The 13147-nt window shown below is 54.4% G+C and overlaps 1 protein-coding gene across 2 annotated transcripts in view; it reads right to left on the bottom strand.

Moving 5' to 3' along the window:
* The window catches only part of KCTD7 (potassium channel tetramerization domain containing 7), a 201566-nt gene extending 193484 nt beyond the window's left edge, over positions 1–8082 (bottom strand). Inside the window, exon 1 of one of the 2 annotated variants that reach the window (XM_078679472.1) lies at positions 7016–8082. In XM_078679472.1, coding sequence (XP_078535598.1) covers positions 7016–7095 — 80 coding nt within the window. In that variant the 5' untranslated portion in view covers positions 7096–8082. The remainder of the gene's footprint in view (positions 1–7015) is intronic. The other variant, XM_078679470.1, reaches the window with a different exon arrangement.
* Between the last annotated feature and the right edge of the window lie 5065 nt (positions 8083–13147).

Raw genomic sequence — 13147 nt, 5'->3', positions numbered from 1 at the left:
GGCTTGGGCAAAGTCGACTCATTGAGTAAGGCCGAAAACAAATTTATCAAGGATCTTCTTGCCATTCCATCGAGCAGCCCGACCATCCCAGTGCTCATGGACACTGGCTGTAAAGCCATAAGGGACCAGGCTCGGCTTCGTCCCCTTCTGCTCTGGGCACGCTTGTGGAGGGTCCCGGAGCTACAATCCTATGCCAATGGGCTGGCAGAAGTGATGCATGCTGATGGTTGGAGTAGCATCAAATGGCTGAAGGACATAAAACATCTTTTAGGGGAACTTGGTTTGGACTCTTGCTGGCATAGTCACTCCGCTCCTCCAAAGAAGATTCTAAAAAAACTTTTCTGGGAGTGGGTTAGTGTGAAGCGCTCTAGAAGCCAGCAGCACTGCAAAACCACCGCAGCTTTCCTGCTGTTCAAAGACGCTGTCTTGTATGAGCCATATATGGATATTATATCAGTTGCTATGGATAGGTCCTTGTACATTAAATTTCGGCTAGGAACCTTGCCCTTGGCCGACCTCTGTTCAAGGTGGAATAAAGCCCAGCCCACATCACGCTTTTGTGCCTTTTGCCAGGATAAACCAGAGACGGTGCCACACTTCCTTTTTGAATGCCCGGACTATGGTCGCCCCAGATCACGTTGGCTTGGTCCCATTTGCAGAGAACTGGGGACTCGTCAGTACTCTGTTGCCCTTCGGATTCTTTTAACTAATACAGCCCCTCCTATTGTTTGTGCTGTTGCTAAGTTTTTAAAATGGGCTTGGTTGATTAGACTTAGAAGACTGACCATAACAATTTAATTCCTTTTTATCTAATTTATGCTGACATAACGTGTTTTAATTTTCATTCCATTTGTACAGTCTTACTTATTTCGACATGCTGTTTTTATCTTTTTGTACTGCTTTTATGATATGTGCATATCGAAATAAAGCATCAATCAATCAATCAATCAATAATTTTTTTCAATAAACACATATCACCTTGATTTCCTTTGTTAATGTTTTCATTTTTACCAAATAAACATTTCCAGTTTTGGGTGGGGGGAATATATATATATATATATATATATATACAAAATCACCTCTATATAGAGCAACTTAGAACCTCAACCCCCGTCACTGTTGCAACTCAAATTCAACTACAGACTCATCTCCCTCCTACAATACCCAGCAAAGGTATTAGAGAAACTAAACCAACCCCTCACCGACCACCTCAGCAAACACTAGCTCATCAATGGTACTCAGTCCAGATTCAGGCCAAAACGCAGTACAGAAACAGCGCTCTCAACACTACAGACAACATCCACATAATTGTTGACAGAGGAGACATGGCATCTCTCATTCGCCAGGACCTCTCTGCAGCATTTGACTGTGTTCTCCCACCCTATCCTCGTCAGGCACCTGCATGAGTTGGCATCCAAGGATTCACTCTCTGCTGGACCTGCTCCTTAATGGATAGGACACAAGCTGTCAACCTGGCACCTTACTCCTAGGAAGCCTGCAGACTCATCTGTGGAGTGCCTCAAGGTTCGTCGCTCAGCCCTACCTCTTCAAAGCATACATGATCCCTCTTACCAAAGTCATCCACACACCCTACATCAACATCCTGTCCTCCACCGATGCCACGCAACTCATACTCTCCTTCTCGGACAAGACCAACGAAAGAAGAAAAAAAGTTAATTGCCTCCATGACCAAAGTCGTTACCTGGAAGATAGTCAACTATCTTACGCTCAACACTGACAAGACAGAAGAAGTTATATTCAGGAAGAAACCCTTACAATGAGACTCAAACTGGTGGCCGGCCGAACTCAGATCCACATCCACATCCACATCCAGCACTTATGCTATGAACCTCAAAATAATAATCAACAGCAAACTGGACATGGCACAACATATCAATGCTGTCACTGCATCCTGATTCCACACCCTAAGGATGCTGAGGAAAATCTGCAAATGGCTCCCAAGCGACACTAGAAAAACTTACACTCACACCATAGTTACCAGTGAGTTGGACTATGTAAACACCCTATAGGTCAACGGCACCAAATAACTCACTAGAAGACTACAAACATCACACTACACCTGAGAGAGTTCCACTGGTTCTCCCCATACACATTCATTTCAGACTGCTCACACAAACATTCAAGAAATTACACAACTTAGGCACCACCTACCCGAACGGTAGCATCTCCTTCCATTAACCACCCAGACACCTCCGCTCTGCTGGACTCCTACTCTCACACATCCCACACATACTCAGTACAGATCAGGAGGACATGCATACTCTTCCATCTCTCCTAACGCATGGAACAACCTCCTACTCCACATCAGAGTTTCCACCTCTCGCCTTGAAATCCGCAAAAAACCGAAGACCTGGCTTTTCAATGTACCAACCTACCAAGGGCAGGACTAGGCAAACACGCTCAGTGCCTGGTTACCCTTGCGGCTGATAGTGCACTTTACATGCACATATAACAGTGTGGTGAAAGTGGGTAAGGCGCCCGCCCCTCCATGCCTTTATATACAATGCACGGTCTAGTTGTATGCTGGAGAAGAAGGGGCGGCTCCTCCATGTGGACGTCAGAGCGTCGCCCCACGGCTTTCTCGCAGTGCGAAAAGCAGAAACATAAAATGATATAAATACCATTTTACGGTTCTGCTTCTCGCACTACGAGAAAGCAGAAGAAGGGTATGCCTGGTTGGGAATGGGCAGGTCGGGGAGGAGTGGCTAGCCCAATGTTATGGGCGCTGACTGTTTGGTCGGCCCAGGGACGACCAAAGCAGTCATAGCACTCTCCGTTTCCTTCATGTAGGCTGCTGCGCAGCCTGCAAGAAGAAAACGGACACCCCATAGACGCCTGTAAGGAAGGCGTCCTAAGCAATCACAACGCTGCCATTGCAGCATTGTGATTGACTTAGGGGTAGAGAGGGAGGCTGCCTGCTTTTGCTACCAGTGAGCAGAGAGCAGGAGGCTAGACGCGTCAATCCAACACCAGAGGCGAAGGCACTTAAAAAAAATAAATGTAATTAAATGAATCCCCTTCACCAACTACCCACGCATACCCCTCCCCCCCCACCCGCGATTCATGCCGGCTGCGACTGTGGGGAAGGATGCTGCGCTGCAGGGAGTTGGTAGCAGCTCTAAGGCCAGAGACTAAAGCAGCGCATTGAGGGTCACAATGGTACCAGGTGTGCAGGACTTTGGAACAGGTTTTATTTTGGGCGGCAGGGCTGCAGGAACAGACATGCAGGGTGGGCTGGGACAGGTTTCAGGTGCACGGCTGGCTGGGACGGAGAGTCGGGTGCACGGCTGGGACGGGGCGGCAGGTGCAGGGCTGGGACGGGGGCGTCAGGTGCAGGGCTGGGACGGGGCGTCAGGTGCAGGGCTGGGACGGGGGCGTCAGGTGCAGGGCTGGGACGGGCGTCAGGTGCAGGGCAGGGACGGGGGCGTCAGGTGCAGGGACGGGGGCGTCAGGTGCAGGGCAGGGACGGCGGCGTCAGGTGCAGGGCAGGGACGGGGGTGTCAGGTGCAGGGCAGGGACGGGGGCGTCAGGTGCAGGGCAGGGACGGGGGCGTCAGGTGCAGGGCAGGGACGGGGGCGTCAGGTGCAGGGCAGGGACGGGGGCATCAGGGCAGGGACGGGGGCGTCAGGTGCAGGGCAGGGACGGGGGCGTCAGGTGCAGGGCAGGGACGGGGGCGTCAGGTGCAGGGCAGGGACGGGGGCGCCAGGATCAGGGCAGGGACGAGGGCGTCAGGTGCAGGGCAGGGACGGGGGCATCAGGTGCAGGGACGGGGGCGTCAGGTGCAGGGCCGGGGGCGTCAGGTGCAGGGACGGGGGCGTCAGGTGCAGGGACGGGGGCGCAGGTGCATGGCAGGGACGGGGGCGTCAGGTGCACGGCAGGGACGGGGGCGTCAGGTGCACGGCAGGGACGGGGGCGTCAGGTGCAGCGTCAGGTGCAGGGACGGCGGCGTCAGGTGCAGGGCAGGGACGGGGGCGTCAGGTGCAGGGCAGGGACGGGGGCGTCAGGTGCAGGGCAGGGACGGGGGCGTCAGGTGCAGGGCAGGGACGGGGGCGTCAGGTGCAGAACAGGGACGGGGGCATCAGGTGCAGGGCAGGTACGGGGGCGTCAGGTGCAGGGTAGGGACGGGGGCGTCAGGTGCAGGGCAGGGAAGGGGGCATCAGGTGCAGGGCAGGGACGGGGGCGCCAGGAGCAGGGCAGGGACGAGGGCGTCAGGTGCAGGGCAGGGACGGGGGCATCAGGTGCAGGGACGGGGGCGTCAGGTGCAGGGCCGGGGGCGTCAGGTGCAGGGCCGGGGGCGTCAGGTGCAGGGCCGGGGGCGTCAGGTGCAGGGACGGGGGCGTCAGGTGCAGGGACGGGGGCGTCAGGTGCACGGCAGGGACGGGGGCGTCAGGTGCACGGCAGGGACGGGGGCGTCAGGTGCAGCGTCAGGTGCAGGGCAGGGACGGGGGCGTCAGGTGCAGGGCAGGGACGGGGGCGTCAGGTGCAGGGCAGGGACGGGGGCGTCAGGTGCAGGGCAGGGACGGGGGCGTCAGGTGCAGGGCAGGGACGGGGGTATCAGGTGCAGGGACGGGGGCGTCAGGTGCAGGGACGGGGGCGTCAGGTGCTTAACAACTGGGCATGAAAGGTCCAGGGATTCCAGGACTATATCTGTTTTCACAAAGATTTTTGTATATGCAGGGGAAACATACTCAAAAACTCTGGACCTTTTAGAGTTTTGAAAATAGAAAGTTTTTAAGTAAGGAGAGTATGTATTCCAAGTTAAGATGCTATGTAAGGTTAAATCCAGTAGTCTTTGATGCAAGTTTTCACTTAAGAAAGAAAGTCGGTCCAATTTTTAAGAAAGTGAAATTTTTATTTATGCAGAGATTGAGTATTGACAGCCGACACGTGTTTCGCCCTCTGTGGTGAATTGCGCCAGGGCTTTCTCAAGGCTAAGTTCAAATGTTTGGTGTCATTCTGTTGATTTCTCTAATATGCATTACCATTTGTATATCGCAATATATTCTGTAAATAATTCAGTTTCGAGATAAATCTCCTCCGGACAGCCAACATTTCTGTAAACCGCCGTGCGCTGCAACGGAGTCCCGTTGAATTATTTATAGAATATATTGTGATATACAAATGGTAATGAGAAAGCCCTGGCGCAATTCGCCACAGAGGGCGAAACACGTGTCGGCTGTCAATACTCAATCTCTGCATAAATAAAAATTTCACTTTCTTAAAAATTGGACCGACGGGGGCGTCAGGGACGGGACGGGGGCGTCAGGTGCAGGGCAGGGACGGGGGCGTCAGGTGCAGGGCAGGGACGGGGGCGTCAGGTGCACGGCAGGGACGGGGGCGTCAGGTGCACGGCAGGGACGGGGGCGTCAGGTGCACGGCAGGGACGGGGGCGTCAGGTGCACGGCAGGGACGGGGGCGTCAGGTGCACGGCAGGGACGGGGGCGTCAGGTGCACGGCAGGGACGGGGGCGTCAGGTGCACGGCAGGGACGGGGGCGTCAGGTCCACGGCACGGACGGGGGCGTCAGGTGCACGGCAGGGACGGGGAGTCAGGTGCACGGCAGGGACGGGGCGTCAGGTGCAGGGCTGGGATGGGGGCATCAGGTGCACGGCAGGGACGGGGGCGTCAGGTGCACGGCTGGGACGGGGGCGTCGGGTGCAAGGCTGGGACGGGGGCGTCGGGTGCAAGGCTGGGACGGGGGCGTCGGGTGCAAGGCTGGGACGGGGCGTCGGGTGCAAGGCTGGGACAGGGGCGTCGGGTGCAAGGCTGGGACGGGGGCGTCGGGTGCAAGGCTGGGACGGGGGCGTCGGGTGCAAGGCTGGGACGGAGGCGTCGGGTGCAAGGCTGGGACGGGGCGTCGGGTGCAAGGCTGGGACAGGGGCGTCGGGTGCAAGGCTGGGACGGGGGCGTCAGGTGCAATGCTGGGACGGGGGCGTCAGGTGCAATGCTGGGACGGGGGCGTCAGGTGCACGCTGGGACGGGGGCGTCAGGTGCACGGCTGGGACGGGGGCGGCAGGTGCACGGCTGGGACGGGGGCGGCAGGTGCACGGCTTGGACGGGGGCGCCCGGTGCACCGCTGGGACGGGGGCGGCAGGTGCACGGCTGGGACGGGGCGGCAGGTGCACGGCTGGGACGGGGGCGTCACGTGCTCGGCTGGGACGGGGCGTCAGGAGGAGAGGTCTGCCACCAAGTTCTGGGAGGTGTGACCGGACTCCCTCTGCTCGGCAGGACCGCACAGAGGCTCTGGAGAGGCAGCAGCTGCTGCTGACTGCTCCCCAGGGCTCCGCTTCCAGCTCGTTTATGTGTAGGCCTCACTCACCTGCGGCAGCCTCGTGCAGGGGGCGTGCCCGGGCACTCCCATGCCGAAGCGAAAAGGGGTGAGGGCATGGGTTCTCTGGTGGGTTTGGGGGGTGGTGGGTGATTTCTACTGGCGGGGTGTAGGTAGGTGTGTGCAGGGCCCTTGCTCAGGGCCGGATCTAGGCTCATGGTGGCCCTGGGCAGGGAGGGTAGGTAGGGGGCCCCGGAAGAGGGGGTCCGGGCGGGGCGGAGCGCGCAGGCCAGTAAAGAGGGGAGGGGGTCATGTGTTTGGAAGTGGAACAGAGCCGGAGGCCGCCAAATCCCTGCCAGCGGCCGCCACGCAAATATGTATCCATCTTCAGAGGATTATTATGTTAAGGATATATATTGCGTGGTGGCCCCTGGGGTTTGGTGGCCTGGTGCAGGTGCACAGCTTGCACATGCCTAAGGCCGGCCCTGCCTTGCTTGCAGTAGCGGGGCACATGTCTGCGATGAAGCGCCGGCGGGGGTTATGTGCATAGTGCAGACCCCTTCACCCGCTGTAGAGGGGTACTTGTTGTACAACGGAGTGGTCTCTTTACCTGCCGAGGGGTGCAGGGCCTCTGCTGGGATGCAATATCACACCTACCCCGGGAAGATAATCGGGCCCACGTGGAACCACCATGTTGAGTTTGAAGTGGGGGTGCAGGTTTCCTTACCTGCTGCCGGTGCAGATTCTGTGCCCGGGTGGCCGAGGGTTCCCTGAAGCCATCCTCGCTGTCCGAGCTTGCCATGGCATCTTCGGGGGGGTGTGCGAGGCGGTCCGACACTGCCACCATCCTCTGCCCGCTGCTGGCCCGGCTAGGCAGGGGGCGACAGCTACATCCTCCGGTACGGAGGTGAGGTGCGCCCTCAACGCGGGGGTGATGCCCCTCTCCCTGGGTGCTGCCGCCTTCACTCTGGGTAGGTTTTGTCCCCCGCTATTGAGTCACATAGATTGCTCCGGCTCCGTCGCTCTCCGGTTGGACCCCTCGGTTTCTGGCAGCTGCGGGTCCCTCCGTCTCTGTCCACAGGTGGTCCCTGGCCGCAGCACGGTCCTCTCAGTCTCTGCGGCTGCTGGCTCCTCAGCCTTTGGCTGCTGGTAACCCCTCAGTCCGTGGCTGGAGCTGCCCCCCGTCTCTGGAGGCTAGTGGCCCCTCAGTCCAGGGCGGCTGCTGGCCCCTCAGTCCAGGGCGGCTGCTGGCCCCTCAGTGGAGGTGCCTGCTTCTTCTGGCTGCCGCCGCCCTCCACAGGCTTCATCTGGCGCCTCCAAGTACCCCTTGACTTTCACTTTCCCCTGGCCTTGCTGCCTGTACCTGACCCTTTACACTCGGTTTGTCCAGACTCAGGGATCTTGCTGTCTGTGTGTTCCTGGCCCTTCACTCAGTATCTGGCCGGTGCCTGGCTCTGTGATCCTGGCCCTCCCAGTCTTGAGCTGTGTGCTCCTGGCCCTCCCAGTCTTCAGCTGTGTGATCCTGGCCCTCTCAGTCTGTTGCTGGTGCCAGTCCCTCCCATATCACGCCCGCCTTGCCCCTCACACTCTGTTCCCTGCCCCTCCCTGCTGCCCCCTCACTAAATACCACTGGCTTGAACTCTCTCGAGGTTGCTGTAAGCGCCGCTATTCCTGCCCCACTCTCGCTTTTCCTGCCCCGCTCTATGTAAACATTGCCCCTCTGTGCAGAGAGACAAAGGCAGCCCGTGCTGAGATAATGTAATCCGTTATCTAAAGGGATTCAGTGCAGGCTGCACAGCTGACATCAGAGGGCGGGGCCTGCCGCGTCACGTGCTTGTCTGCTGCTGTGCTGGGACCAGTCTACTCTTGCAAGAACCGCTTGCTTATCGCTCCGATCATTTCAGGATCAATACATACTCCCAGTGCCCTGGAAGGGATGTTTTGTATTTATGTCGCGTCACGGGGCGGTCACTGCAACAGACAACGTGAACACCGATCGCTCGTTCTCGCATGGAAGTGCTTAGTGATCTATTTCTAACGCCTATTCGCTGTTCTCAACGCCTTTCTTATTATGCAAGGTATTTTGTGATATAAACCAACGCCAATTTACAGCGGGGCGAGTTAGTGACAGTGTACCTGGCTGGCATCCACCCCAAGAGTCTATGAACAGACATTTAATAGTTGAAAGGAAGCTGTGATTCCTAATTAAATATTATTCTGGGTTTTCACACCATTTTCGTTTGCATTTCACAGCACTCAAGGCATAAGATTAGCAGATGGTCATGACGAAGACGGCATATCCCGTTCCTGGTTTTCATTCTAAAAATACACTTTTATCTGCTGCTGCTGCCTATAATAGCAGTGAACAAGAAGGACTAGAACCCCGAGGCTGTCAAACCCCGGGAGCGGAGCATTGTGGGTCTGATAACATGGAGACACCTGGTTAATTGAATCATCCCGCCTTAATAGTACTCAGTTTCCCAAATTGGGAGTGAGTAAGTACGTTTATTGTGCATGATTAATTAAAACCGTTGCATACACATGATAATAAAATTCATAGTAATTCAGTGAGTAAAAGCAATGCTAAAAGGTCAACAAAATGCATTATATTAACCCCTTGCGTGCTCATGACGGAATCACACCGTCATGAGCAACGGGCGGCGTGTGCTCATGACGGCGTGGTTCTGTCATGCTGCTGCCGCACCGCCATCACGGCACAAATTCCCCGCCTGTGGGGGTGAGTTAATGAGCGGGTGTGGTCATTACGGAACCACAGCGTCATGAGCACACACCGCCTGTACTCATGATGGCGTGGTTCCTTCATGAGCACGGAAGCGCCGAGCTCACCCCCCTGTGCTATTGTGAATGTGAATTCGCGGCGCAGGGAAGCGGTTAAAAGTCACATTTAGACATTGCACTCATCAACAACTCTAAAGTGCATTGTACGTCAAGGAGAGCTGGGCTAACGGGCACTGTGCCAATTTAAACAGCCATTGTTATATGTCATATTAAAATTTACGTTTTATGTGCTGTTAGACCTGGCACCATTGGCGTGGGTCTCCCTTCCATTTTTGCTGTTGCCTCATGTATTTTTGCTGGTGTTAGATGCTTTGGACACTGTGCCACTGCTATCCTATTGTAAATTGATGTATTAATCAGTGGTTCCCTGTTTGGCTATTTGGTTTAATTGTCAGACCCTCGTCTAGTGCACTGAGTGTGCCCAGTGCATGTAAATCCAAATGCTGCTGGTGGGCTTGCAGCACTGGTTGTGCCACCCACAGAAGCAGCCTTGTAAAATGTGTCTAAGGTCTGCCATTGCAGAGTCTGCGTGCAGTCTGGACTGTCCTGCTGACTGGGCAAGTGCACCCACTTGCCAGTCCCTAAACCTTCTCTTTTCTTCATTTCAGTCTCCCCTATCGTAGGCCCAAGGGCAGGATGCATTGTAAGTATAAGGTAGGACAAGCCCTGATGTGTGTGGCATCCATGTCCTTATAGTGAATTACAGCCATTTTAATTTTTCACTATTGCAAGGCTACCTGTTCTCCATAGGTCAGAATGGGCTATTAGAGTTATTACATTTTATAAATCCTAACTGTCTCAGAGAACATGGTAGAACCTCGAGTTTAGTATGCCTGAACTCAGACTAATAAAATGCACCTTTTAGTAAAGTTTATTTTAATATTCTGTGTTTGCAAATACCACTTTTAGAAAGTAGGTATTTGCTTGTCTAACCTTTCAAACCTACCTCTGCTAGGTTTTGTATTGCTATGTCTGGTTTTGTGAGTGACAGGGCTGGGGAATTCCAGGAGAGAGGCTGAGTCACCCAGGGGTGAATAGAGAGATCTGCATCTAGATGGGAGGGAGGAGTTGCACCTGAACCTTGAATAGGGCTGTGCTTACCTTCCACAATGCTGGCTCCACCCCCTGGGGATCGTCTGATGTCTCTGCCCTGCACACTGAAAGAAGAGAAGGAGTCCTGTAAACAAAGTACTCCAGGGCTGTACTTGCCTTCCACAATGCTGGCTCCACCTCCTGTGACGCGTCTGATGTGCCTGCCCTGTACTGAGAAAGGAAAGGAGAAGTGTGGTAAACAGAGTGCTTCAGAACTGGTTTGGCCTGGGCAAAGGCCCCTCTCCCCTCAGAGAACAAATGATTTTGGGGTATAAATATTGGGACCCTGATCCCATGAAATTAGATCACTTTTGGACTACAAGAAGAAACCTTTACTGAGGAGAGGAACCTGAAGAAACTGAGGAGAGACCATTACCAAGCTGAAGTGCTGCTTGGGGAATTGGCCTGCAGTGGTTGCCTTACTGCCAAAGGAAGAAGAAAGGAACTTTGTGTACTTTGTTTTCAACTTGTGAAGTATCTCCAAGGATTTGGAAAAGAGCTTACCTCCTGCTCAAGTCTCAAGGACAACAGACTTAACCCCCAGCTCCCCAGAGTTCTTTTGGAAGTGCCTGCTGCTGTTTTGGGCCTTCTGAGGAACTGCATGTCGCAAGGAGCTGGAAGCGCGACTCAACGAAAAGAAGTGTGTCGCTGGGCCTGCTGTCGCAACTCCGAAGGAGGGTGTCGCCGCTCGAACTGTCGCATTGCACTGCATCGACCAAGAGCACCTCGCATCCTCGAGAAGCGCGCCGCCGTCGGAGCTGCTGCCGTCGCATCTTGGATGTCGCCGTTGTAGTTGACGCATCGAGCGGAAGCTTCACACATCATGGGAAAAGAGCGTCAACGCTGGAGTTGTTGTCGTCGCATTGTAAGGGTGTCGCCGCTGCAGTTCACTCATCGAACCGAGAACTTCTCGCATGCCCGAGAAGCGTGCCGCATCTGGAAGATCTTCACGAATTTATTTCTTTGTATCTGAACTTTGCCGCATTTCCAATCGCTGCGACATTGCTTGTCGTGGAAGCGCAACGCAACCTAAGGTACATTAGCGCAGAGTGTCACATCTAAGAACTGAACTGAACTAAGCTTAAATCTACCATCTTAAAGTAATCGTATTGTGTATTTTTGTCATTTATGGTCTTGTGGTAACTCTATATAAAGTATACTTATTTTTTATATAAAACCTGTGTGGTGTCCATTTGTAGTGTTGTCACTGGGTTACTGTATGTGGTCACACCTGTTTAACTTACAATGCCTCTGAAGTAAAGCCCTTCTGCTCATGTCAAGCTACCAAGGGGGTGAGCAGGGGTTATTTTGGGAGTGTAATCCACTTATCCTGACTAGAGGAGAGGGTCCCTAATTGTCACAGGTACCTACCTGTGCCAACTAGAGACCCCCAAATCTAATAAGGGGACAAGGGTAAACAGAAGGAGTTCCACAAAGGGCCCCAAAGTAGTCCCCAAGGGAACCAAGGGAAAGGTTCCCAGCCTCCCCCTGACCCCCTGAGAGAAAGCAAGGGGCCCGACATGTAGTCCTGTTCCCCAGGGGCCCTTGAAGTGTTACAAGTGTGGCGACCTGGGTCATAAGGCGAATCATACCAGGTGGCGCCTGTTTGGTAAACCAGCACCCACTGGTGCTCCGCCCAGGCAGATGGCTAGTGTAGCCTAGGGAGAGGAGATTGATGTCCAAGGTGGGTGGGGTCCCGCACAGATGACCTTAGTCTCTTTAGGAGACTGTGAGATGGTCTCAGAAGCTCAGCTGCCCAGGAACACTAAGGGCCATATGTATCAAGGAACCAATTGTCGCGATTCTGGGTACACATAGAGCTGGCATCCCTCACCTTTCCCGGTTTTGCCTGTCACGTATGAGTCAAGAACTACATATCCCACAAAGCTTAGGGGCATACCACGGGAGGACAGGAAAGAGTAAACTCCTATTTAAGCCCCGCCTCTTCGAGTAAACGGTGCTTGACAAACTGCCTGCTGAGCCTGTGCCTTGGACCTGTTTGCCGTTCCCGCTGTTTCCCACTGTTTACTCTTCCAAAAGAGTTGCCGCCGGTATCGTGATTCGCGCTGCCTGAAGCACGGCAGGGATACCTTTCCAGTCTCAGGGTACGTACTTTGATTGCCGGATTACCACTGGGGCAGACGAGCCCTACCGTCTCTGTTCCAGAGCTGAACAGGAGAACGCTTATGAGACCGCGCTGCATGGAAGCGTGACTAAGACTCTCTTCCGTTTTTGTTCCTAACTATATTCCCCGAAGCACCTCCGGGCAGGCGGGTGCTACAGTCTCGGTTCAGGACCCGAACCGGAGAACTTCAGTGTGCCTTTTTTTTTCTTATTTTACTTTACCTTTCTTTCTGGGCTTGGAAAGGTGCTGGACTCCAGGATTACGGCGCCCCCTTTTCCTGCGGACCGAGCGCGCTCAGGAATGAAGCGTTCAGCGTGAGAGTCGGAGACTGCGCATAAAGGCGCTCTCCTCTCACTGCACGCTTTTGTCATCCTACCATTACACCTCACGGAATCATCCACCTCCACAGGTATTCAGGTACCCCTAGAGAGTCGGAGACTGCGCATCAAGGCGCTCTCCTCTCTAGGGACCTATAACTTCTGATGTACGGTGTTTGGGGATGTCATATGCTGTTACTACCTGTACCATGAACTGCCGGGTATGCGGGTTTCTTAAAGTCATACCATCAGATTCCTCTGAGGGTATATCCAGGCCTTGTTTCCTGTAAGTAGGATAGGTGTTATGTTCTTCTGCTTATATGTATGAGGTGTAAGTGAGATACTTCTCAATCTGTTCTGTTTCTTTATACATACAGGGTTCCCAGAGGGAGTTCAAAAGACGGTTACCGAATCCTGTGATGGAACAGGATTCCTTTGTTATTTTGTCCCATTCCCCTTTTCCCGTGAATACTTCTCTACCCATTGTGTGGTGATAACATTGTGGTGAGATTAGTGTTTGGGGGAC

The sequence above is a fragment of the Lissotriton helveticus genome, chromosome 3_1, assembly GCF_964261635.1.
Source record: "Lissotriton helveticus chromosome 3_1, aLisHel1.1, whole genome shotgun sequence".
Lineage (NCBI taxonomy): Eukaryota > Metazoa > Chordata > Amphibia > Caudata > Salamandridae > Lissotriton > Lissotriton helveticus.
This window is presented reverse-complemented; position numbering and strand designations above follow the sequence as displayed.